We start from the raw sequence: 26,940 nt of genomic DNA on the forward strand, positions 1-26,940 counted from the left end.
GTGTTTGGAAATAACCCAGAAGAACATGGAAACATGGAAGGGACAGCACCGCACTGCCCAATGGGCTCCTCCCGGTGTGGGGGGTTGGTTCTGCGTCAGCCCCCGAGAAGCCGAGCCGTTACAGTAATAATATTGATCAGTAGAAGAAGGCTGACATCGATCTTCTCATGAAGGAAGAAAACCACACAATATGAGCACGTCATTAGCTACTCCTCTTAACATTTAAGCCCAGAAGCCAGCATTGGACTTAGCAGGGAGACACTAAGAGCAGCAAGCAAGCAGAATGAGAAGCCACCGTCACCCTCCGCTAACACAGAGGCCGAAATAAAAGGCACAAAAACTAGAAAGGTAGAAGCAAACCACTACGGCTGGCACTTGATACGCCTGGAAATCCCAGTGGAGTCAGTACCAGGCTGCTAATGAGAGGTGTTACGAGGAAGGGGGATTCAAGATTCAGATACAGAAATCACAGGAACAGCCAGTGAAGATACATGCACCCGTTTACAGGAGAACCCTAAATCTGGGCATAAATCTGACCTGAGACATGAAAACCCTCTGAGAAGAAAACTGTAAAGCATTCCAGAAATCCACCCGAACAAATAAAAACGTACGCCGTTTATTTACAGAAGGATTTGTCATCGGCAGTATGTCAGTGTTCCCTAAATTAATTTAGACTTTAATACAATCCCAATAAAATTACCAGCAAGCTCTTTCCCTCCCTCTTTTCTGGAACTAGACAGGCATGCTATATACTTCCTACGGAGAAATAAATAGGAATCACCAGGGAGACTGAATAGGAAGGAAAATGGCAAGGAACTAACCCTACCAGATATCAAGACTTATGACAAAGCGTTGGTACTAAAGAGCATTGTGGGGCTGGATCATGAACAGACAGGCTGACAAACGGGCACAACAGAGACGGGCCTTAGTGTACACAGGGCGTTGTGCAAGGTCGAGTCAGCAGCTCAGATCCACTCAGTAAGGATGACGGGCTCCTGAATTTCTGGTGTTAGGGTAGCTAGCTGTCCACCTGCGCATCCCAAACACCAGAATTGACTTTCTTTTTTATTTTTTTAAAGATTGTATTTATTTGACAGTCTGTTACGGGGGCGGGGGGGAGAGAGCACAAGCAGGGGGAGCAGCAGAGGGAAAGAGAGAAACAGGCTCTCCATGAAGCAGGGATCCTGATGCAGGACTCAATTCCAGGAGCAGGGAGCCCGATGGAGGGCTCAATCCCAGGACCCCAGAATCATGACCCGAGCTGAAGGCAGACACTTAACCGATGGAGCCACCCAGGCGCCCCCAGAATTGACTTTAAGAAGATTATTTAAATATAAAGAATGAAACCATGAAAGCACTAAAAGAAAACCCAGGTAAATTCTATTTTTTTTTTTTTTAAGATTCTATTTATCTTAACAGAGAGACAGAGGGAGGGAACACAAGCAGTGGGGAGTGGGAGAGGGAGAAGCAGGCTTCCCGCGGAGCAGGGAGCCCCATGCGGGGCTCGATCCCAGGACCCCGGGATCATGACCTGAGTCGAAGGCAGACGCTTAATGACTGAGCCACCCAGGCGCTCCCCAGGTAAATTCTATTTTAGCCTTAGAGTGATGAAAGCCTTTTTAACCATAACTTAAAGTCTAGATGTCTTTGAAAATTAATAGATTTGCCTGCATGGCAATAAAACATTTGCATGGGGGGTTAAAAAAAACATGAGCAAAGTCAAAGAATTGGGGGGGGGTATTTAAAACTCCTCTCCCAGGTGAAAGACCAGCCTTCATAATATGTAAGGAGCTCCAAGAAATCAAAAACAACACTGACAGTCCAGCAGAGAAATGGCCAGAAGATGAACATGAACTATCAGTTCCCAGAAAGAGAAATACAAATGGCCCTTATTTACACATAGGGGAGATGCTCAGGCCTTCCCATGATAAGGGACGTGCGCAGCAGGGCGTCACTGAATACGGATTTTCGTTCTCAGATGGGCGAGCACTCAGGTGTCTTCCAGCAGGCTGTGCTGCTGGGGCACAAGGTATCAAGACTGCAAATGCACTTGCCCTGTGACGGGGCCGTGTTGCTTACAGGAATTTACAGCTTTGCCCGCGTGGGTCTGAACAAGCCATACTCTCCTCCTGACGGACTGCTGCACGTTCGCCGTGAAGAGAGGCCGGCTCCACGTGGCAAGGTTGCCTCACAGAGCGGGAGCATCCTCTCATTTAAGAAAAGGATGGCTCAGTGTCTGTGTTCCTATTTCATAGGTTTGCATAAAGAAACATTGGGAGAATCAGTAAGAAGCTAACAAAGCACTTACAGTAGTGGTGAAGGGAGAGCTTCACTTGCCTTTTATTTTAACATTTATTTTCATTTTATATCCAGATGTCACTTTTCCACATTCAGGTATAATCACGCCGACTCTGCAGCCCCTGCAGGGACAGAGGGGGGAAGCTGCCTTCTCCGTCTATGCCTTTCTGTAGCATTTTGATTTTTGAACTTTTAAATATATTTACAAATTTTGGAACGTGTGAAAAAGTAGTTTGAAGGCATAAAAGCGTCCATATGTGCCAGTGATTTTCCCATTGATCCTGGTTATTTACAACGTTGATGGTGTTTTCATTCCGAAGTTTACCTTTGACACAAGAGCATCTGATTGGAGAATATTTTTTTATGTTCATTTATTGTTTTAAGTCCTCTCTGCACCCAACGTGGGGCTTGAACTCATGACCCCAAGATCAAGGGTCACGGGCTTCTCCGACTTCGCTGGCCAGGCGCCCTGTATATTTAAGTATCTTCTTAGTCCGTCGCGCCAGGGCCTCAGGTGTGCGGAGGGACATAAACGCGCTAATGAACGTGCTGCGGAATTCGTGAGGGGCTGTGAGCTCTTGTGACCAGTAAGCAGAAAGCCTGCCCTGGTCTCGTTTTCTCAGGCACCGCTGGTTTCATGACCTCGCCCCGTTGCTAAAACGGTGTGTGCGCATCCCGACACCATCTCGCCGTCTCCGAGGGCACCCCTCGCTCTGGCAACAGCCACCCTGCAGCCCGCTCTGGGTCTTCCTTTTCTCTCATTGAGGACTGAACTCTGGGACCCACATGGATGGGAAGTTGACTTTCTGTGTGTTTCTCCGAGTTCACGGCAGGTCATGAGCGGCGGTGCCCACTGGTGCTCAGGACGGTCCTGCCGATGTCCCTGCCGACGTCCCATGCCCTCCTCCACACCCCCCCCGCCCCCCGTAACAGACTGTCATGTGCGTGCAGGAGAAGGAAGTGTGCTTTTCCAGAGTATTGCCACCTGCCTGGCCTCGTAAATCAGCCTTGAGGAAACCATCCCTCCTGCTCTCTGCTCCATCCTGGTATCTGCACTGTGTCTTCGGTTGGTGCCACAGTGAAATGTGTGCTCCCTTCCTCCCCTGCTTGCTCTGCTTCTCTTCCTCACTTCCCTGTCCCTCGTTCTGAAAGCACAATTCCCTGAAATCCCGAGAGAGAAGAACCAAAGCTGTAGCAAGAACTGAAAGCACGTCAGAGGTGGTTTTGCATGTGGTCGGACAGTGGTGTGTTTACAAAAACCACTTTATGTTCATGCCCTTGCTTCTCCTCCAGCCTTAATATGTCATACCTGCAGCTGGATCTGGGGGGCGCAGCTGCTTCGGAGGCTCCTCGGCTGCCAGAGCCCCCCAGGCTCCAGGCGAGGCTTTCCACCGAGCCCGTGACAAGTGTGTGTCTGTGCATTACATTTCTGTGCCTTTGTAGTCGAAAGGCCTGGTGTTTCCCTCCTTCTGATGAGGCACTTGGCCAGGGTACGTGTGTCCCAGGTCCCTGCATGCGGTGTGGACAGAGGGCAGGGGTGGGACAGCCGAGTTGGTGAAAGTCTGAGCAAGCTCTAAGCCAGCTGGTAAGCGACTCCGGCTGAGGCCTGAAAGGGCAGGCAGACCCGCGAAGAGATGGCGCGTGACCCCCTCATCAGAGCAGGCTCCACACCGAAGGCCCCTGACGCACACACCGAAGGCCCCTGATGCACGCACCTCGGCTCAGAATGAGTGGGGCGTGAATTAGCGGCACCGAGTCATTCTTTGATGAGGCGCGCTGGAGGGCTTCACTGTAAACGCGTAGGCCTTGATCTGACTTGTCGAACCTCTGGTTTAAGAAGAAGGGGCCTTTGTTCTCAGAATCGGGCACGGGACCGTGGTTCCCAGGGGCGTCGGTGCTGCTCCCTCCCGGTCCCCTCTGGACGGCGTCTCTACAGAGAGGACATCGTGTTGATACCTTCTTAGATCTTCTGTCACCACCTGAGTTCAGAGCAGGGCGTCCCTGCAGGATTACTTGGAAACTCGCGCTTCATTGGCTTCCTGGCTCTTCGGGAATCAGCCTGCTCACCTGAGTCCCCGGTGCCCATGCTTCCTGACCAGCCACCCGCGCCCCACCCTGCTTAGGTCCCACTTACACGGCAGGGCCAGTGGCCGCCCTATCGGTTTACTGGTGCGAGGAAGAAACACCGAATTATCAGAGCGCCCGAGAAGCCGGCCGTGTGGAGGAGGTGGGGGGGAGGCTCTGTCTGCAGAGCTGGGAGGGGGCTGCATGCAGGAGACAGCCCCCCACCCGTGGAGGGGAGCATGCAGCCCTTCTCCCTTTGCTGTCGGACGCTCACTTCTTCTTCAATGGCCTTTGTCCTCTGGTGGGAGCAGGGGAAATTCATCGTCTCCGTGGACATGTTACCCCAAATGCCACTAACCAGTTTTTCTGGACGTTAGTCCCGGAGCCCATGTAACATCATGCCTATGTTCCAAGGGTCACTCCCTCCAAGAAGAAGAGCGTCCAGGACGCGGGTCACTCTCAGATGCTCTTGCGTATACTGTGTGTTTACCTTCGACCCCACGAGTTGAGCACAGAGCTCTACACTGGGGTCCCAACAGCTAGCAAGAGGGGCAGCCTGGCGCGGGACCTAGCTCCTTGCTTCTAGTTCTGCCTTTTCCTGTCCTCTGTGCAAACAGAAACCTTTCTCTCGGCACTATGCACCCGAACCCTGAGTGTCCAGGGCATGATCATCTGAGCCCCTTGAAGAACCAGCACTTCCAAAATGCCCCCAAACCCGCCAGCCTGGTGTGACATCAGGGCTTCTGGTAACACGGCCACCACCTCCGAGCCAGGCTCCCTTCTCCAGAATTCCCACTCCTCAGCCCTGGGCACCTGTTTCCTGTGTCCTCCAGGGCCCCGTCCTCCGTGGTCCAGAGCACCCTCCTCCCGCTCTGTGCCGTTGGGTTCCCACCCAACATGAGGGTGACTTCCAATCTGGAAGGTCGTCTTGGATCCCGCTCTGCTCGCTGGAGTGTGTACGTGCAACCTTCCTCCTGGTGGCTCTGCTTGTGTCTCAGGCGCCTCAAACACACTGGCCCCCAAATAGAACGCTTCCTTCTCTGAGGGCCTGTGACCGGCACCCCAGCTCTTCAGTGATCTTGCCAAGCAGTTGTGCCACCCGCACCCCCACCACCCCCCAGATCCTGCGAGAACAGTCTCCGTCTCCTGTCTCCGGGGTCCGTGGTCATCCCCATTCCCTCCGCCCTTGCTGCATGTGCCGCCCCCTTCCGGTCTGGCTCATCCTCCGCTGCAGTCCTGCAGACCCACTGCCTTGACCCTCCCGGGTTCCAGCCCCTACAGGCCTCCTCGGGGCCTCCATGCAGCATCTGAGGCCTTGTGCCATCTGCATCCCACATCCCACAGGATAGGCTTGCCTTCCCCTCCATCCCGACTCTGCAGAAAATCCCAGCTGTCCCTCAGAGTAGGCACCCCCTCCTTTCCCTGAGCCCCCACATCCCCAGGGTCTCCTTGCCATGCCATCACATGCACACAGTTGTCTCCTCCAGAGACCGTGAGCGGGGTGTGGGTCATGTCTCTGTGTCCAGAACTGAGCCAGTGCCTGGCACCAGCGGGTCCTTGAACGTGTGCTGAGTTCGTGAACCCAGAGCCGTGCAGGGCATACAGGTGCAGTGCAGCCCGGGGAGTTGGGAAGAGCTGCACGCCCAACACTTCACTTACGCTTCCCACCTCAGGGCTCTGCTCTGGGGTACGGAGTCGGGCCTCTGCTCCGGGAAGCACTTTGAAACGTATAGCACAGATGGTCCCCACAACTTTACTCACACTGAGGATCCTTTTCCAGTCTTTTGTAAGTCTAAGCAAAATCCTAAGGAAAGCTTCGGCAGGGGCTGGGGTCTGCAGAAACCAGGGAGGATTTCGAGTGTTGGGTGCATCCTGCCTCGGAGGGCAGGAGGAAGGGATCATGGGAAGGGAGGGTCTGGGCTCGGGCCGCCGAGGTGAAGGGGCCCCCCTCCCGGCTGGTACCCAGAAGTGTTCGGGGAACGTCTCGGAGCTGCCGCACTCCTAAGCATGTGTGAGGTGCCAGCCCCTCTCCCACAGCCGAGGAGGGTGTGTCTGTAAGCAGCCGTTCTAGCTGTTCTTCCAAACGAACCCTGGACTTGAGGAAATCACGGAGGCATGAGACATTCACTGCACCTTCACTATTCACACATCCCAGGAAGCAGGGAGCCCCTCCAGGTAGCTGCACTCACGGTGTCTCCTGTCTCTTTCTCTCCCCAGTCGTGCCAAGCTGACCTGGTGAAGGACAACGGTCACAAATACTTCCTGTCGGTCTTGGCAGACCCTTACATGCCAGTAAGAGGACCCTCACTTCTCCTTGGACAGTCTCAGATCTGTGTCGCTGGTCTCTGCTCACACGTCACGCTCTGGGGTTTCTGTGGCGAGGGGCTCCCTGCGGGCGGAGGGCCACGTCAGGGAGTGGGCAAGCGGTGTGCCTTTGCTTAAGAGCACCTGATTTCAGAGCTGTTTCCTTTCTGTGTCTGAGCAGGTTAGTTTGGTTGTTTACATTCGTCTGTCTCCCTGGCATGTGTTTGCAATAGAGTAGAATCCGCTCTCTCTCACATCCTGTCAATGGAATTAGATTAATGAGTGCTTGCACGTCTGTGATATGACAGCTCACATGCCTAGTGAAGGTTCTGGAATATGACAAGTTGCCGATGTGCCTTATGAATCGGGAAGGAAAGCAGAGAGTGAACATTTAAGTTTCAATTTTTTTTCTTTTATTAAAATGCTTCAACAATAGTAATTTATGAACAGCATTTACAGCGACTCCTACAAATGTGTTGTAATTAATCCCTAGGTTCCCTCCCTGCAGCTCCTAGCATGGCAGAAAGAACAGAACAGACATCCCGAGTCGCTCCTTGATATAACTGAGTTTTGCCAGCACATTTAAAGCATAAGAGCTCATTTTCACAGTCCTGGTGTTCTAAACTAAATGCTGATTACTGAAGAAAAACCAGAAGACATTAAAAACAGGATGGTTACATAAAAGGCAAATAGTACCCACATGTTTTAACCTAAGTGTGATAAGGGAGTGTCATCCTAGGCAGCGAAAGTTGACACTTCACAAGAGGCTTGGAGACAGTTTCTTCCCCGCTTTTCTGGTGAGCAAGAACACCGTCGACCAAATGGAAAAGGACCCTGCATGGGTGATCGTGGCTCAGTGGCAAGCCAAGCCGGCCGGGGTGGGCCCTGCTTCGGCTGCAAACACATTGATGTTTGAGCCCATAGTGAAATTCGAAAGAGAAGTTTGCCAAATGCCAAATGCCAAAAGCTGAAGCAAGAAGTCTGAGGAGAGCCACAGTGGGAAGGGAACGCTGACCCTGGGGTCCCCTGCCCAGCAGACCCACATCCACGCCCAGGATGGTGCCTGATCGGCGGCAGCACAAGAACAGACCCCTGCTGAAAGCCAGGAGCCTGTGAGGCGCGCCCCACCCCACCTGCGGGAAGGGCTCAGGAACGCGGCTCCCGGGTGTCCACGTCCCGGCCAGGACACTAGCCCTGCTCCGCAGGGGCCTGGAAGCAAAGGCAGAACCTCCCACCGCACGCTTGCACAGCCCAGAGCCTGAGAGCCTCAGCCGTAAGCGGGCGAACCAGCAGAGTCGGCAAATAGGAAATCAGCCCCGAGAACTGAAAGTAATAGAGCTCTCTGAAAAAGACTGTAAAATCCGTATGGGTAAGTGTGTGTAAGACGATTGAATGAAACAATTTAGTTACGTCCAGAAATAACACCATTATGTTGTTTCCTCAGAAGTACTTTTGTCCCTGTTAGAAGAAAATGATCTGTTCTTTCCTTTTTACTCATCCTCAGAAATGACCAACTAGAGGGACGCCTGGGTGGCTCAGTCATTAAGCATCTGCCTTCGGCTCAGGTCATGATCCAGGGCCCTGGGACCGAGCCCTGCATCGGGCTCCCTGCTCTGCAGGAAGCCTGCTTCTCCCTCTCCTGCTCCCCCTGCTTGTGTTCCCTCTTACGCTCTGTCTCTCTGTCAAATCTTTAAAAAAAAAAAAAAACGACCAACTGGATTCTTTTGGTAAATAGGCAGATTTGAGGGGAGAGAACCTGTAACAGAAGACGTAGCCACTGCTGTTCAATGCTGCGTGGATGAAGTGAACCACAGACCAGCACCGTGAGTGAGAGAATTCGTGGAGAAGTCACCCAGAATGGAGCAAACAAAGGCATGAAGGGGGCTCAGAGGCCTGCGAGGAGGGGTCCCACTGCTCCCAGCCCCAGGCCAGAGTGCTCCATCGGGACAGTGGGGAGAAGGAGGATGTGAGCACACCCATAGCTGAGAATTTTCCCGATAGGAAGAAAGGAACGAGTTTTTTTAAAAAGCACAGTGAATCTTGCAAAGGCTGAATACAAACAGATCCACACAAAGACGCATCCTGATGGAAGTAGAACATCTCAGAGCAAAAGGGAAAACCTTAGAAGTAGCCAGAACGAGAAGAGGGCCTTTGTGCTGGAGTGGACAGCTTCAGTGGGTGACGGACACTGGCACTAGAGGAAACGGACTGTCACCCCAGCACCCTCCACCTGCTCCTGTACTGTTCGGGACAAGTGGCCAGAGACTCAGAGCCCGCCACATTCAGACCCCCAGCATTGACCCTTACGAAGACCATGCTTCGCTCGGAGATTGAGCCCACAGGGACACAGGCAGCAGCACAAGACTAAGGAGTTGGCAGACGTGTTGGCATGGCTAAGTACACCCTGGCTGTGGAAACAGACAACATCCGGCATGAACTTGAGGGGTTAAGGCGGGAGGAGGAAGGCTGGGATTGGCACTGTAGTGGCCTTGACAAATCCGAGGGTGAGGGCGAGAAGGATCCGTTTCAGACTCCGCTCAAGGTGCACATTAAAAACATCAGGCCCCACGGAACCATTGAAATAGGCTGACTGGCTCCCCCCTCAGGAGGGCCACAGAGGGAAGGGCAGGATGAAGACCGACCCACGCGACGGAAGACCGGGAAGGAGAAAGCTGGGAACTGAGGACGCAGCATCCACGCATTTCCCGCCAGCGCTCTTGGCGAGGGCAGCGTGCTTCCACAGGCTTGGGCAGGGGTGAGGGGTGAGCAGTCGGGTGCTTCCCACCGGCGGGATGGCCCCCTGCTCACGCGGGGCCGCAGCAGACGTGTCCCCTCCTGTGGCATTCGCAGCTCGGGGAACAGCCTGTGCCCGAGGCTCCAAGCCCAGAGCCACCAGACCCTCTTCAAAGGGCTTTTTTTGTCTGTAGGCTCCAATCCAGAGACAGCAGAGCTGACTCTCGTGTCCGCACACCAGGCTCATCGCAAAGGTTCAGAAAGGATAGCTGTGCTGTGCTTGGGGAAGTTTGGGTTTCCACCACGGGAGAGAGCAAAACCAGGCTGACTTCTGTTTTCCAGGCTGAACACCGGACCATGACGGCCTTCATCCTCGCCGTGATTGTGAACAGCTACAACACCGGACAGGTGAGTGCCACGGCCGCCCCCCCCCCTCCACTGCAGAGGCCTGGCCCCAGCTGCCCTGTTCTGGCTGAATGTCTGTGGAACAGTCTCCCTCAGAAGGGGGCTCCCTGGGGCACGGGGCGGGGCCTTCGTGTAGCCCACCGTTTGCAGGTAAGTTGAAATTGGTGGGATCTGGAATGAGGAAAACTGAACGTAAGTTGCAATATGGGCATTTCCCTGAGCAACGAGCAACAGGGCTGTGACCCCCGCCGGCACCCCTCGCTGCCCCGGCTTGGGAGTGACCGCCGGCTGTTGTCTGCCTTCTCGCAGGAAGCCTGCCTCCAGGGAAACTTGATCGCCATCTGCCTGGAGCAGCTCAATGATCCCCACCCACTGCTGCGCCAGTGGGTGGCCATCTGCCTGGGACGCATCTGGCAGAACTTTGATTCGGCCAGGTGGTGTGGCGTGAGGGACAGTGCGCACGAGAAACTCTGCAGCCTCCTCTCTGACCCCATCCCTGAGGTGAGCCCGCCACTGCCAGTATGTTGAGGCCAGAGCCCGCCGACCCGCCCACGGCAATCTGGAGAGGGCCAGAGACCATGCCGCCACATCACCTAGCCTCCGGGTCCCTCACTCCCTGGTGGCTCACACGGTGCCCAGTTTGGTGCTTGGCTGCCTCCCCGCGCCCTGCTGCCCTATCAGGACAGGTGGTACCATGCAGGGTCGGACCCCAGCCACCCCCTGTGGCTTGACCGCGACCTGGCCCGTCTTGCAGGTGCGCTGCGCAGCGGTCTTCGCCCTTGGCACATTCGTGGGCAACTCTGCAGAGAGGACCGACCACTCGACCACCATCGACCACAACGTGGCCATGATGCTGGCCCAGCTGATCAACGACGGGAGCCCCGTGGTCCGCAAGGTGCGTGGCCCCCAGGTCCGCAGGCAGCAGCAGAGCGCCTGGCGGCCGGTCTCGCACGGCGCCCTGGGGTCTGCACCAGCATCCCTGACCGCAGCCGCGAGCCCTCATCTCTCACTGGCACGCACCCTTTCGAGAGCAGACCTTGAAATGTTTGTTTAACTCTCTACAAAATGCGTTTCTTCACCAGATACTCGTGTGTTTGCTTCATTTAAAGGCATTTAACAGGGCTGCGCCTCCTGGCAGCTTGTAGAATAGGCTCCTTCCTGCCTGGGAGCAACACATACACAAATCCCGGAGACTCAAAAGAGCAGTAGACACCCACAGACAGACGGAAAGGTTTGTGTAGTGTACTCCCCTCCCCGCCCCCGTGTTTGTCAGCGGCTCAACGGAACACTTTTCTAAAGTTGAAAATTTGTACTTGTCTGTTTAGATGTAGAAATATCACGGATTTCCGTCCAAGGCCTCACACCTCTGTGGGAAGTTGGCCCGGCACAGCTAGATGCCCGCCCCCCCCAGGCAGAGGCACCACCAGGGACCCGCGTGGTTTACTGGTGAACTTGGAAGGCTGCCCATGCAGCAGAGGCGGTTTTCCCGAGGGTGGCACGCATTCACATGGCACCGAGCAGCTGCCGGGCCGAGACCACCGCATGGGGGAGAGGGAGGCCGGGCATGGCCTGGGGCCGTTGGCTCGTTTGGACCCCACTGGTTTTCCTGGGAGGGACGCAATCTGGGCACGTTCATGTCAGCCAGACTTGACACACGGGAGGGCTCCTTCTATCTCATGTTCCCTTCAGGGGCTGCTGAGCCCGTTGCTCATGTGCCCGATTAGCTAGCGCCCCATCAGGACTGCGACACGAGACCCTGGCGTCAGGCCCATTTTACTGGCCCGCACTTTCTCGATCGCAGGCTCCTTTCCTGCCGCCCACCAGCAGAGTGCCTCTACTCAGAGCCACTGATCATAGCAGCACAGTAGTGGTTCCTTTAATTGTCCATTAAAATCCCTTTTAAAGAAGGAAAGCTTTACTCCTTCTTTCCAGAAAATCCTAAAAATAACAAAAAACGTTAATAAAAATTGGAAAACTGTCCCTCTCAGTTTCCAGTGTCTGGATGGTGGCCAGCGAAGCCGTGGGGACGCCTGGGCCTGCTGTGCTCTTGAGCACATCCCCGAGTGCCTTGATAAGGCCCCTGGTGTCCTGGTCCTGGCTGAATGCCACTCGCTGTCCCAGGTGTAGCCAGGTCTCTCCTGAGGGCACATTGCTGTCTGCCTTGCCTGGGGGGCTGCATGCTGGAGCTGCATCCCAGGGGCGCGGCCGCATATCTGAGCCCCTCCCGCAATGAGGGGTGTGCCCCATCTGGAGGCCGAGAATAGCTCTTCTTCCCACGTGCTCCTCCATCCTGGGCTCAGCATGCAAGCTCTTGCATCCCAGGCCCTGGAGCATAGAGTGGAAGATGAGCCTGCCTTCAAGGGGCAGACACGGGAACCAGCAATGGTGCCAAAGCACCCATAAATATGCAGGACCTCAGAGGTGGGCGCAGAGCTTTCTGGAACAGGTCAGAGTGGCACCTACCCTGCCTCGTCAGGGAAGAGGGGTCAGGAAGGCTTCCACAGGTGGGAGCTCGTTCCTGAGCAGCCAGGAGCCAGGGAGGTGAGGGACAGGGAGAGCAGGTAGGCTAGGCGGAGCATGTGCAAAGGTCCAGGGGTATGAAGGCCCATGGTGTGCCCAGGGGCTGCCCGCCATTTGAGTGGCTGTGGCAGCGAGCAGCAGGAGGGGCAGCAAGGGGATGAGGAGGAGGGCAGTGGCTTATCGTCGTGGGGTTCTGCACATGGTGAAGGGCCCTGCTGTGAGGGTATTATCCGGACTCCCCTCACAGCGCCAAAGTACTTCATTCTTTCAGCAAATGCTTGAGTGCTGTGCTCCAGGTGCTGGGGGAGGCCGTGGGACCCTGCCCTGCTTTCAGGGAGACAGACCGCCCCAGCATGCCTATTAAATAAGTCAGTGAGGTGATGTTTGCTATGGGAACATGGGGGCACAGAGGTTTAGGGGAGGAGGGTAGCAGTTGCAGAAACGATGCCATCTGAGTGGGGTGGGCAGGGAAGGTCTTGGGGAGGAGGTGGTGCCTGCTCCGAGACAGGGACCCTTCGCCGTCTGCAGGACCCCAGCACCCATGGCAGCTTGGTTTTCTCCTTGTCCAGAGCCACATGGTGGGACTGGTGTGGCGCATAGCACCCTGAGGGAGCGGGGCCCAGCCTGCTGGTCCAGGAGACCCCGCTCCGAGGCCCCGGTCAGGGTCACCGGCTGTGACCACAGCGAGGGCACTGGTCACATGCGCAGCCAGCCGCTTGTATGTTCCAGCTTGCGGCGCAGGAGAGAAACAGGGCTATGTGGCGGGGTTTTCGTAAAGTCCCATGTATTCGATGTGGGAGAGATGACCTCCATTTACTTGTTACAGTGCATATCGTTGATAAGGCGATAAATAGCAGAGCGTCGCCACGTTTCATGAGCTTACTTGATAAAATCAAAGTCCGCATGTGGACGCCAGCCTCCCAGATCCCTCTGGAGGTGAACCTGTCCGTGAAGGACGAAGTGCAGCGTGCCCAGTCTGCAGCGTCCACCTCCTCAGAAGGGCCAGGCAGGGGGTGCAAGTATGTCACCCATCCAACCCCGCATCTGCGCTCCCAGCTTCCTCGCCACCATCCGCCTAGCAGCCCTGTGCTTTTAGTTGTGTTTGTGGTTAGTAACCACAGCCCTGCAGAGGACCAGCCCCCGGCATCCACCGCCCTTACCCGCATGTGTGACCCAGAGCGAGACTGACGGAAAGTATCAGAGGCTCTTTCCCCATCGACACCCCAGGACCCGGGTCCCTGGTGCAGATGAAGGGGGCAAGCTGCCCGGGCCAGAGCACCTTCGCCCGGAGGCAAGCCTGGAGGGTGCACATGTTGGAGCCAATGTGCTCCCCTGAACACTGCTCCGTCTTGCCATAGTTACGAGGCCGAGTCTGAGACTCTGTGACCACCAGATGTCAGGCAGTAATTTGTTGTTGGAAACATGCAGCAGGGACAGCCCTTGGGGGAGGAAGCAAGGAGGAGGCAGCCAGCACACAGAGGCTGCAGGGAGGACCCTGGGAAGACGCGTGGTCCGACCTTCCACACAACCAAACGAGCATTAACCGGACTCCCCGTGGGGCAGTGCGTGTGCCCAGGCGGGATGTCCTGAATCCTATGACAACTTGGTGAAGTGAACCCCGTGCTAGAGATTAGAATGGCAGAGATTGAAGGGAGAGACTCTGTTCCTTTGGTGCCTACTTGTTAGGCACCTGTGTGCTGGGCCCTGGGTCACCAGGCTGTGACGACCCAGCCAGGAACTGAACCTGGCTTTTCTCCCGAGAGCTTGCACTTGCAGCTGGTCAGGCTGAAGACTGAACAGACACACTTGTGATGTGGCAGGGGGTGACCGTGCTCTGAGGCAGATAAACAGGATGAAGTAGAGTGTGTCTGTGGGCGGAGCCCTGGATGAACGTGGGGCACTCAGGGAGACGTCTGAGCAGAGGCCTGAAGGAAACACAGGGTGGGCTGGGGGACACTTGGGGAGGCCTTTCCAGGCCAAGGGAACAGCAAATACTCAGGCCTGGAGCAGGAGCCGTGGCTCCTTCAAGGGTCTGTGCTAGATCGAGGGTGGTGGGCACAAGGGGCAAGGAGCAGCCGGGACCCAGGCAGGCAAGGCCTTGTTTTCTGCATGTGAGCAGAAGGCAGGAGGTTGGGAAGAAGGTGGGACTGACCCTGCCGTATGAGGCTGAGAGGTGCTGCTGGCCAGGGGGGCTAGGCCACGTGCCTCGGGGTGCTGGGGGGCTGGGCCACGTGCCTCGGGGGTGCCGGGGGGCTGGGCCACGTACCTCGGGGGTGCCTGGGGGCTGGGCCACGTGCCTCGGCGCCAGGGGGGCTGGGCCACGTGTCTCGGGGTGCCAGGGTGCCCATGTTGAACTGCTTCCCAAAGCTGAGAATGCACCTGGCCTCTGCCCCAGCCTGCGCATCCTTGCCAGAATTACCCCCGCATTTGCGTTTTGTGGTCAGACGCACTCTAGGAGCCCATGGCCAGCAGCAGCCACCTTGGGTGGCCGCCACCCCAGCAGGATGTGCTTGGTCCAGAGCCACTGGGTGTGGGCAGTGCATTCAGTGTTTGACCTTTGATGGCATTCCCTGCATCAGAGGGTCCAGGACCTGGGTGCGAGTTAATGTTCCAGGGCCCGGCACGGGCTTTTCTCGCCCCATATCAGAGTGAAGGGGAGAGTCAGTGCTCTTAGAAGACAATACAGGCTGCTTGTTTGCTGGGAGGGGGCAGCAGGCAGCCCCGCGGGGCATGTGCTCTGGTTTGCAGGGCGAGTGGGCAGGCACGTAGGCGCCGCAGCGAGGACCAGATGGGGTGTCTGCAGTGGGCATGAGCAGGCTCACAGGAGGTCAGTGCCGTCAGACTCTGGGCAGGTTGGGTGGGAGGTGGGTTGGGGGTTCACAGTTCTGTGGGCATGAGCCGAGGAGTCCCTAATGGGGGCTGAAAGGGAGGGGTGGTGCCAGCAGGCAACACTGAGTTTGGGGTTGCGGGAGCGCTGAGGCAGAGATGCTCTGCTAGTGCTGGAAGGGCCAGCTTGGAGCTCAGAGTGGGGGGAGACGCAGGGGGTGGGTTTGGGGGCAGTGCCGTGCACAGACGTGACAAAAGGAGGTAAAGGGCTGTGTGGGGTTAAGGCAGGAGAGACCCACGCATGAGAGGAGGGGCAGAGCTGGGCACCTGGGCAGACCCCCCCCCAGTATGGGGCTGCAAGGATTCGCGTGCAAGCCAGGGGTCCCCAGGCAGTCATGCAACAAGCCTACTGCGCTCATCTCCTCGGGCCGTCAGGCCTGAGGATCACATAGAACTTCCTTGCCTTTTATCTTTGCAAGTTTTGTATTTAATAAAAAGAGCATGCCCTGGCTTGTCAGATACGTTCTGCTTTAATACGCCCGGATCGAATGGCTAACCCAGCGGCAGGATCCAATCAACACGTATCTCAGCCTGGGTCCCAGGATCGATCCGCCCTTCCCCTTGGAGGGTGTCATTCACACCTGTGTCCCGAGGACACCTGCTCTGTGCTGCTCATGTCTAGTGATCCCGCCCACATGGCTTGTCCGGAAGCTCCTACTCCCTCTGGATGCTCCCAAGCGCATCCCTGGAAGGGCCGGTCCCTGCTGCCAACACTGTGCAGAGTTTGTCTTAACCTTTCTTTTTTGTATGGTGACTCGAGCACTCGGCATGAACTCTCAGCCTCGCTGCTTTTCCGCAGTCCTCTGCCAGCCGCCAGTGAGTGTTATTGTCTTTGTCCCTCTCGGCAGGAACTGGTGGTGGCTCTGAGTCATCTCGTCGTTCAGTACGAAAGCAATTTCTGCACGGTGGCCTTGCAGTTCATGGAGGAGGAAAAGAACTACCCCCTTCCTTCTCCAGCAACCACAGGTACGGCGTCGAAGCTCAGGGAGCCTGCGGGGACCCCAGGTCAGGACCACAGCTGCCCTCCCCTGTGCTGGGGCCTGAGCTCGCTGCCCGCTCTGAGTGGCCCCTGTGACTCCCGTCCTGCCAGGCACTTAGCAGAATAGAAAGGGTAGCAAGAGGAGCCACACTAATTCTCTGACTCTTTTCCTTCCTTTTTACCATTTTTGGAAATCAAATTCATGGAGATATTGAAGGAGAGCGGAACGTGTGCAGTGGGGCTCACAGAAACGTAGGTCAGCTCTTCCTGTGATGAGCTGTTGCCGGTTTCCTGTTCATGAGTCACGTTAGGCAGCTCCTTTTCTCCCATTTGTCCTTTTTGCTGGATTTCTGTTTCTTTGTGTTGGGCTGCCCCCTCCCCCAGAGCGCAGCTTCTCTGCAGGAAGGAGGGCTCGTGATCAATAACAAAAGCATCACTGTTTTTAGGACGTTAGGGAAGGGAAATGAAAATGAACTTGCTCAGTGGAAACAGCTGGTGCGCTGGAGGAGGGCAGGGGCAGCAGAGGGGAGGGCCTGTGGCCCCGACCAGCCACTACTCTGCTGTCGTCTGTAGGGCAGCTGCCCGCGGCCAAGCCACAGAGCGCCTGGCGCTGCCCTCAGGGCAGCCCCGGTCGCCAGCCCTGCTCTGAAAGGTCTGTTATAACGGCGTCCCGCACCACAGCAAGCATGGGCTCTGGTCGTCTGCTCCGTACACCTCCCCTTCCCGCCCGGCCTGCCTGTGTCCAGCTTTGTCCGGCTGACCCGACATGCGTGCGTCAGAGGCCCTCACTGAGTGATGGGCCTGCCGGTGGCGTTCGCGCTGGTCCGGGTGGGAGCTCCTGTCACCTGCTGTTGCAGCCCCCTCAAGGCCGCCATTAACTCTTTCTTCTTTTCCCAGAGGGTGGGAGTTTGACCCCAGTGCGGGACAGCCCGTGCACCCCCAGACTCCGCTCCGTGAGTTCCTATGGAAACATTCGTGCCGTCACCACCGCCAGAAGCTTGAACAAATCCTTGCAGAATCTGAGCTTGACAGAAGAATGTAAGATGTTGGAAATCGGATCCTCGGGTCGGGACAGTCATGGGTGTGATTTTCTGAAACTACATACACCGGGCCCCACCCTTTCCCTGCCCTGACCGCATGTCCCACGGTGCCATCTGCTGGCCCTGGGGTCTCGCTGTGGCGCAGGCGCGGCCGCAGAGGAGGCCGGGGTGGGGGGACCACGTGGGAGGCGCACGTCTCTTCCGGGTGGCCGTGCTGACGTGCCCCCCTCCGTGCTATCCGGGCCAGCGGGCAGCTCGGTGGCCTTCTCCCCTGGAAACCTCAGCACGAGCAGCAGTGCCAGCAGCACCCTGGGCAGCCCCGAGAACGAGGAGTACATCCTGTCCTTCGAGACCATCGACAAGATGCGCCGCGTCAGCTCCTACTCCGCCCTCAACTCCCTCATCGGTGAGTGCCGCGCCCGGTTCCCGCTTGCCCCGCCCACCCGCCCGCGGTACCCAGGGCTCGCCCACCGTGCGTGCCAGGTCGCGGGACGCGGGGACCGTCCTAGTCGGGCAACAAGCGTTAACTGGAGTGTGGAGGTGCGAGGAATGTGTGCTGCAGGCAACCGGAAGTTCCAGTCCCTTTAATTTTGTTCTGATGATATGTACGGGCCGTTCTGGGTGTGTGCGGGAAGGCTGCCAGAAGCTTCCGTCTGCCGTAGCCCGGTGGCTGTCCCTGCAGTCATCTGCCCCAGGAGAGCCCTCGTCTGACCCAGCCCGGCGGGCCTCTCCCTCTCGACCGCCCAGCGTGGCTTCCCAGGCCTCAGCTGGAGTTTTAGTTAATGTTGAGAAACGCTCTACGTGTAAAAACGTAGGGACACTAACGTAACGCCCCTCCATGTGTGTTTTGCTCCTGATTTAAGGAATCACAAACAGAGCCGAATCCCCGGAGCTTGTCCACGGTGTCCGTGCTCATTTACTGTCTGCGAGCCCCCAAAGCACGGTGCCCCTTACAGGCCGCAGACTTCGCGGGAACCCTGTCCTACGGCTCGCATCCCGCGGGGTGGCTCCTTCCCGCTGCTTTCTGTCTGTGCCGGGCGCTGTTCTGCTGCTCCACCAGCCCCTCCTCGTCTGCCAGGGTTGACTTACCTGTTCTGTGGGCTGAGGGCCTAACCTCGAGTCCTCCCTCCAACCATCACAGGATTGTTCGGACCGTTTCTTCCTAGGTTAGCTTTGGCACCTTATGTTGCTCCAAGATGCCCGTTTCAGTCGAATGTTCTCACTCCATGGAACTGTGCAGAGTGTTCTCCTGACTTTGTAGCCTCTGTTGTCTCCGGACACGGGCCCCTGTACTCCTGTTGCTGTTTGTGTACTTCTGCTCCTTATTCGCAAGTAACCCCACAAGACATTTGTTCGTTTCCCTGGTGTCTCCAAGTCCCAACTTCTGCTTTGTCGATTTCTTCATTAGATCTGTATGTTTGTTTTGGTAACTTTGTTTCATTATTCCTTCTCTTTTCTTTCACTTTTCTCCCTCGTCCGTTTTCATTTCTGGAGTTGAGAATGGAAATAGCTCATGCGCTGGTGCTCTTTCCTGTGTTCCGACGTCAGCGTTCACATCTGTGATCTCCCTGTCTGCTGATGCCCCCGTTCTAAGTCGTTGGCTTATTTCTGTGGCGAGCCCTGTGCCCTAGCGTTACACTCTCCACACCGCGTGGTGATGGTGGTATTTCTGACTTACGGCCGTGATCTGGAGGGGGCAGGGCCATGGTCCCTGCGTGAACCACACCAGTCTGCCCCTCTGCTGGAGCAAGGCTCAGGACGTCTGCCATGATCCCTGCAGGTCGAGTCCATGTGGTGTCCCATCAGGGCCTGGATGGGCTATGGGTTCCAGACGTGGCCACTGTGCCCCCCAGGGTGGCAGGAACCGGAAAGGGATCTTTGCTCACCAAACATGCCCACCCACCAAGAACTTAGCTCAAAAATACCAATGTGAATTGTCCATCTAAACAGAAATAACATCACAGATTTGTGCGTTTGGTTGTTTGCTAAAATATCCCAAGTGCCCAGAAGGCATAGGGCTGATGCTCGGCATGAACACGGGTTCTGCTAACTCACCAGTAAAATACATTCTGAGTGTCACTTGCAAGGTGTTTGTTTTGAACTAGAACATGTTCTTTTAACATACTCAACATTGTGTATAGTGGCTAAGTTCCCAGGCTGGCCCCACAGGAGTCTTTTAAAACCCAGGTTGATATGAGTCTGAATTAGTACTTCTGTGTATGTATCAACAATGAGAAAACATGAAGTAACAGGAGAAACTCAGTGAAACAGAAATGCACCATGTTGTGGCTCTGACCCACCAGCCAGGTGAGCTCAGCCGCTGCACCCCCTTCCCCACCCTCCCCGCCCCAGAGTCAGGGCTACCCGCACCTCCCACCCTCTCGCCAGAGCAGGGGTCGGCAGGCATCCTCTGCAGAAGACCAGATAGCGCACATTTTCAGCCTTGCAGGTGGCACAGAAATAGCCACGAGGGGGCAGGTGAACAAATGAATCGGGCCACGTTCCAGTCAGCCTTTACTTAGGAACTAGAACGCAAATTTCACAAAATAGTCACAAGTCACACAACGGTTTTTTTCGAACCACTTAAAAAGTGTAAAAACTATTCTTACTTTGCAAGCCATATAAAAACAAGCAGGCGGTCCGCCGTTTGCCCTGAGGCCCGCCAGAGCCCGCGTGTGGGACACGACCTTCCTGCCCTGCGGGGTCAGCAACATCCCCTGCTGCTCTTTCTCAGGATGTGCAGGCTCATTCATTCATTCAGCCGTGTTCTAAGTGCCACCAGCGTGCCCGGCTTCCAGAACACGCCGCCATGGAAGAAGCACAGAAATGCCGCAGACCTTGAAGCTGGTTGCCGCACCGGGCATCTCCACTCCCACCCCACCTTCACTGCAGGGACCACAGTGGACCCGGGGCCTCGGCCCAGAGCCAGGTGTCGTCCGTGACTCCTCTCTGTCCCCTCACCCCTGCATCCCGGCCTCGCTACCCAGGCCAGCATCCCCCTGCGCTGGCTCCTGCAGGATTCTCCTGAGTGGCCTCCCCGTTGCCTTCCTCGGGGCCTCGTCCTGACCCGCGTCCTGCCACATGGCACACATCCAGGTGCCTTGGAGTCCTGCCTTCCGGCACCGCCTGCAACCAAGGATGCACATCCACTCTGCGGCCCCCTGTTCACACGCATGGCTGGCCGTCAAGAGAAGAAATTGTTAAAACGGAAGCCACACCAGCTTCCGAACTCACAGAAACACGGCTTCTGTCACATGTCAGATGGAACCAGTGCGAGAGGGATTGAAGTCACGTGTCGTCAAGGGACCATTGAGAACTTTCGTCAGAAGGTTCCCATTGTCTGTGGCACGTCGCCTTCTCCGGGGTTTAAAGACCGCGTGTGCTGGCCGAGGCAACAGCAGGTTCAGGCCGCGGTGCCCAGGCCACATCACAGGGCACGTGTGGAGTTGCGCTGTGCACCTGAGGTGGGACTCCTGCCTGGGACACAGCGCCGCTCTCTCGTGAGTGGACACCCTGTCCTGGGTGCTGGCGGGGGAAGCGGGTCTTGGCGGTGCAAGGATGAAGAATGTCACCGGAGGCCACATCAGGCCGAGAGTACGGCAGCTGCCCGGGAAGAGGCAGGCACTGTCCGTCTCCAGGCCACACAGCGCAGCCCCTCCCGCCACTGCCCTGCCTGCGGTCTTCCTCCAGAGAGCCGGCAGCCCCATCACCCCTATCTTCTTGCTCACAAATTCTGACTCCGGAGAAAGCTGAGTGTTATCTCTGTATCAGTCAAATCTTTGAAAACTTGAGTGGAAAGTTCTAAAATGAGCTGGAGTTGATGGAGCCGCCTCATGCATATTCCATGAGTTAGCGTTCCCATCCAGCACACGCGCTTAGAACGCGTCACCCACCGAGTCCCATTGCTTGCAGCTCTCACCTGCTTGAAGACAGTTTTCTGTCTCATTTCAACCAAAGGACGGCAATCTCTCTAGCCTCTCACTGAATATTGCAAAAGAGGTTTTCAAAACCGTGGCAACCTAGGGACGTCCATTTATTCCCACCTTTTCCCGAAATGCCAGGCCCTCCAGCTCCCCTCCCAGCCCCCTCCCTGCTCTGTCGCTGCAGGCGCTCCCCATGGTCTCGCCTGCTCTCCACATGTCCAGGAACGAATTCCCCGGAAGGGACCTGGGCTTCCCTTGACCCCATCTGGATCCCCAGCACCTGAAGCATGCCAGCCTGGTGTCCGTGGGGCTGTGCCAGGACCCAGTCTCCGTAGCCCCTCACCTCTGGAACCCCATATGTCTCTGACTCACCAGCCATCTGGCCTGACTCCCACGTGGGCCCCCAGTCGGTCCTCCCCATCTCTGGGCCCCCGCACCCTAGGACAGGTCTCAGCACACTGCATGCCAGGACCCCCCTCAGATCTTGCCCACGTGCCTACAGACTGCCAGGCTTGTGTGATGGCAGCCAAGCACAGAAGCCTCCGTGAAAACCGCACTTGCTGTCAGCTCCAGACTCAAGGCCTTGCTCCTGCAGACAGCCCTCACCTTCATCATCAGCCCTCCCAGTGCACCCACTGCTGTCCTCCTCCCTCAGGCTGGATGCTGGCCCCTGAGTGAGGCACGGACAACCTCTCTGACCTTACCGCATGGCCTCTCCAAACCAGCAGCGCCTGGTCCTCACTGCAGGTGACATTCTGCATTCCCATGGTGGGGAGGGAGGAGGAGGGTCCCTGACCCACCGTGATGTGACCTCGCCATCTTTATTACTCGGTTTTGGTGAAGCTGCCATTTCTTGCTCCCCTGTGCTGCAGGCAGCCCCACGGGCCCCTCCCGCTCTGAGCCTCACCCCATCAGAGCGCCCAGAGGTGGGAGTGGGAAGGGTGGGGAGACACGGCCCGTGCCTGTGCTGACATCGGGGCCCACATGACGCACCCCTCCTGCCTGCCCCTGGGCCACCCTCCCGCCCCAGGCTTTCAGTCACCCTGCTGCACGCCCCAGGTCCTGGGGGGCAGGGACGGTCACTCTGCTTCTTCACAGGAGTGAGTCACAGCCTGGAGGGAGTGAGGTGGGGTCATTTCTGTTCTGGGGATTCGGGAGCAGACTGCGGCGGCCGTGGGCACTCTCACCCCCAAAGCGCTTGCTAGCCACAGTCAGAGGCCTGGCCGAGGTGGGACGATCACCCCCCTGCGAAGTTTTGTGACCGTTGATACCACCTGAAGTGTCTTCCCATAGTGACGAATCCAAGCTGGAGCTGGGCTGGGGAGGGGAGAGCGAGGAGTCAAGCTCTCGCCAGCCTGGAGCCTGCCCCCACCCAGCTGTGCGCCCAGAGCTGGGCCCAAGTTCCTGCTCAGAACCTGGGGGTCAGGGCCACTGCCCTCGGGGCACAGAGAGGAGCGGAGGGACGGAGTCGGAGCCACGGGCACTGCCCACCCCACTGGAGAAGGAGGCCTGGCGAGCAGAGCCACCTTCCCATCGGCCCCTGGGGGCCCTGCTCAGCCGGAGGCCACTTGTCCCTGTTGCATCATGACTGGCCAGGAAGTAGCATTTCCTCTCTCTCACTCCATCTCCCCACGACCTCGAGAAGTCCTAACAGAGGAGGCCTTTGCGAGCCCCTAGCAGCCCTGGGGACCCCAGAGCCGCGAGCTCTGAGCACGAAGAGCAGAGGGGCCAGGAGAGTGCAGGGCCCCATCAACCAGGAGGAGGGGAGCGTGGTTGTCTCCAGAGGAGCTGCGCACGATCCCGGGGAAGGTTTTATGGCCCATTAGTTTGATTTCTCGCTGCAGGGGAACGGCGGTGAGAGAGCGAGCGGTGTTGTTTTCTGTCGCCACAACATCAGTTATATTTTTATGGCCACAACGCTTGATTAAAGGCCATTATTACGTGTGTCTTGTAGGGACCCTGAGGAACATGGCAGACAGGACTATGCACACAGGGGTGGCTGCCCAGTCTAGACGATGCTCCGGCCTCGGGGCCTTGGGGCCAGGACTGCTCACGCCTCCCGTGGGCAGAGGGAGGAAGTGACGGGCTCCTGAAGGGGCTCCATCACCAGGGGCAGCCCAGCGACAGGGTCGCGTCATAGAGAGGGGTGAGGGCAGCGGCCCCAGGCTTTGGGCGCTGGTTGCTGGACAGGGCAGAGGCTCTCGGCCCACATCAGCTCTTAGAGCGTCAGCATCAGGGACCCATGAGACCCAGGGAACGAGTGGCAAGCTCCAGCTTCTCCTTTTTCTGAGCGCCTCCAGCCAGCCCGGGGGCTTCTGAGATCCAGAGTTGGCCACAGAGCGCCGAGCAAATTTTCCTACATCTTATGCTGTTTAGAAAGTTGTAGCCGTTGCTCTGAAAAATAAATGTAAAGCCATTAGTTATGATCTTTTATTACTTTTGGTCTAGACGTGGAAATAGGTTCTCCGTGCTCATGAGGAAGGAGTTGAGTGAGTGCCAGACGCAGGCGCCCTTCCCGAGCATTTAACAACCTAGAAGCCTCCCTGGCCCCCGGAGGGCTGACTCAGGCGTCCTGCGGCACCCCTGGGGGCTCCCGCCACTGCCGCACTCCTTCACAACCTTGCGTTGGGTTGGCAGCCGCTTTACGAGCAGGGCGGCCGAGGGCGCGGTGGCTGGACTGAGGGACGGGGTAAAATGCACAGACCACTGCTCTGTGCCAGTTTCATGTTTTCACCAGCAAATACACCATTCACTGTGGCCAAAGACCCTGGCAAAAACTAGAGCCTTTTCATTCTTTGTTGAATCACAACTGTTCTATCAAAATCAAAATCTTCTGCAAAAAAAGGCCACAACAGTAATAAAAATCAAAATTCTGTGACGGGACGGATGGTAACGGCCACCGTGTCCCACGCTTCCTCGGTGCGTGGCATGCCTCGCCCCTGCCGGCGCTGGTCTGGTGCCGCCACGCCCTGTACCCCTCCTCGCATTTACGCCAGAGGCACTGCTGAGCGAGGGTCTGGTTGGTCAGGCAGCTACTCTCTGACTGGCACACGGGTAACAAGCTCCTTAGCGCCGCGCCCCCGTCCTCCCCGCCCCGGGTGCTGTGGCGATGTGGCGGGGTCTGTCATCTGCAGCGCACCCCCTTGCCGCTGTCTGTCCCATGGTGGCCACGCTTCGGGGAAGCTGAGCCCAAGACTAATGGAGAGGGTGGACTTCCACACAGTGGCTGTGATGAGATTGAGGGGCCTTCCCAGAGCCTCTGGGTCAGTGGTGATGAAGAGGACCCCCCACCCCACACGGGGGCTGGTTCTCCTTTCCCTTCTGAGCGCACTGCCTCCCTGAGAGTGACCGCCCGGTCCCCGTAGGCCATGATCCCACAGCCCTCGTGCAGGTGACGTGGGAGCCACAGCTTCGTGGAAACAGTGCTTACGTCATGCGGGGTGCAGTTCCTGCCGGCGGGCACTCTGCCACGATACGGAAGTGGGTTTTAGCAAATGCTCCCAGAGTTCCTCAGACTTTGGTCATAAATCTGGATGGCTGTCCTACAGCCGTGGAGTCAGGGTCGAAGGTGTTCATCTGGTCCTGTCTCTAAGTTAAAGGGTGAGGGGAAACAGCGCACATTTCCGCATGGGTCGCTCACCCTGACGCGGGCTCCCCTCCAAGCGAGACCTCTCACCGACCGAAGTCCAGATTTGTACGAGCCCTGGTCCCCAGAGGGGAACCCTGTCCGACCCCCAGGGCCACGAAGCCCATGTGAGCCGCCGTCCGCACACACGCGGGCACCAGAGCAGGCTGCTGATGGCACCTCCCGTCCCAGGCAGCGCCGCCGTGCCTTTCCACACGGTCACTGCGAGGCCAACTCGAGAGAGACGGGGCTTCCTCCGCCCCTGCGGGCAGCAGGTGTGCGGCTGTGTGGACGTGAAGCCGTGCCGCCTCCACCTCCGGAGGAGAGGCTGTGGGCTGAGATGAGCGAAGGAGCCTGCTCCTGTGCCTCGTCCGGTCTGCCTTTGATTTGGTCGGGTGCAGCCCGTTCCGTGTGAACAGCCGTGTTTATGAAGAGACGCTCTGTCCTCCGACAGACATCCTCGGTCCCCTATGCCGTCCTTCACCCAGGGGAGAGGGGCTGAGCTGGCCAGCCCGATGACCTGGGGTCTTGGCTGATTCAGATCATGCTCTCTTCGTCGCTTTCTGCGGCTGAACAAGCCCTTGTCAACAAACCATCGGCTCCCCCAGATAAAGAGGATGCAGTTACGTGCTGCTCTCTCCAGCTCGTCACGCCGTCCGTGAGAGCAGGGCCCTCCCTGCGTCTGGCCCCCAGCTTCCCCTCAGCAGTGAGCCAGGGTGCGGCGTCCACACTGCTCCCCACTCCTGGCCCCGGCTCACCCCGCCGCTCCCCAGGCTGCCCTTCCCCTTCTTGCCTGTGCAGACCCTGTTCCACGGCCCCTCCTCCCAGAGGCCTGCACCTGGCCCCACCTGCTCTGTCCCCTGGGTCTCTGAGCTGCCCCGCCGTTCTGACTTGCACACCCAGGTCGTGGTCGTGCCGCTTCTCCAAACGCTCCGTGCATTCCTGTCACCTACGTGCCAGTCCGTTGTCTGCTCTGCTGACTTCCCTTTAGGAAAGGCTTTGCCAGGAGGACAGTCCTGTTCGCCTCCAAAGCCCCCGTGTCCTCTTCCATAAAGCCGTCCTGGCTCCTGACAGAGGAATCACCTTCCTGGAGCCGCCACAGCAGCAACGTTGTAGACGCGGCAGGGGCTGAATGTCAGACGGGGGGCATTTGAGTCCTTCATCCTTTGGACCCTGGTCTCACTGTCCCTCTGTTATGCTGTTATGCCCGGATAGTGCCAATGGCTGAGGTCACGAGGGTCTGATAGGGCTGAACACCCCCTGGGGAAGGCCCTCGGTGACATTCCTTCCTTCACGTCTGTGATGCACCCTGTCCGGGTTTACATCCTGTCTCCTCTGCCGTGGCATCCAGCTCTGCAGACCGGACCTTGTGTAGCCTGGTGGGGACCTGGAGGGCTTGGGTCACATCATATACCCCCTTTGCGATTTCCTGGGAACTCAGGACAGTACCGCGTGTGGTGTGTGGACAAGACTCAGTGAGTCACGGCCCAGAGCACGCCCCGAGTGCAAGAAGGGTGTACATGGGACTCCTATCCAACACTCGTAGCTCACGTAGGCCATGATGGCTCCTAGAAACCTAGGCGTGAAATCAAGTGGTCCTCAGGACCTAGGTAGTGCTGTCCAGCCAGCCAGAGCTTCAAGGAAGGCCAGCCTTTTCTAACTCACTCTTCCTTCTAGAAAGATCCAGTCTCAGAAGATGAAGTCATCAAGCCTATTTGCCAGCTGGGACTCCTGAATTTCTGGGCCCCTGACCAGACAACAAAATACGAGCCTCCCATAGCCCCAGCTCTTTGAAGTGTCTGTTCCCGGCAGCAGCTAGGTCTTCAGAAGCCAGCCAAGCACACACGGGCAGCTATTTATTACTGAAACATGCCATTTCTCTCTCCTAGGAGTTTCCTTTAACAGTGTTTACACTCAGATTTGGAGAGTCTTACTGCATCTGGCTGCAGACCCCTATCCCGATGTATCTGACTTGGCCATGAAAGTGCTCAACAGCATCGCCTACAAGGTATGTGTGACGGCGTTCCCGGCAAAGCTCGCGAGTTCCTGGTCTTAGTTACAGATATTCACGTGGGGAACCCCAGGCGCAGTCAGGTCTACACCATGGTTTAGAGACTTCCAACAGGCGCTTCACGGTGTACCCTGATCTCTGTTTACGGGTAG

General features: G+C 57.2%; 1 protein-coding gene across 6 annotated transcripts in view; it reads left to right on the forward strand.

The window, feature by feature from the left end:
* The window catches only part of RPTOR (regulatory associated protein of MTOR complex 1), a 319,684-nt gene that overhangs the window by 251,282 nt on the left and 41,462 nt on the right, over positions 1–26,940 (forward strand). For 5 of the 6 annotated variants that reach the window (XM_064582472.1, XM_064582473.1, XM_064582476.1 and 2 more), the window contains 8 exons: positions 6,580–6,654; positions 9,742–9,807; positions 10,114–10,305; positions 10,559–10,699; positions 16,059–16,176; positions 17,087–17,227; positions 17,477–17,635; positions 26,667–26,785. In XM_064582472.1, coding sequence (XP_064438542.1) covers positions 6,580–6,654; positions 9,742–9,807; positions 10,114–10,305; positions 10,559–10,699; positions 16,059–16,176; positions 17,087–17,227; positions 17,477–17,635; positions 26,667–26,785 — 1,011 coding nt within the window. The remainder of the gene's footprint in view (positions 1–6,579; positions 6,655–9,741; positions 9,808–10,113; positions 10,306–10,558; positions 10,700–16,058; positions 16,177–17,086; positions 17,228–17,476; positions 17,636–26,666; positions 26,786–26,940) is intronic. The other variant, XM_064582474.1, reaches the window with a different exon arrangement.

Source organism: Mirounga angustirostris, unplaced genomic scaffold (assembly GCF_029215605.1).
Source record: "Mirounga angustirostris isolate CCGP_5_RB_7025 unplaced genomic scaffold, mMirAng1.0.hap1 SCAF_17, whole genome shotgun sequence".
Classification (NCBI taxonomy): Eukaryota; Metazoa; Chordata; class Mammalia; order Carnivora; family Phocidae; genus Mirounga; species Mirounga angustirostris.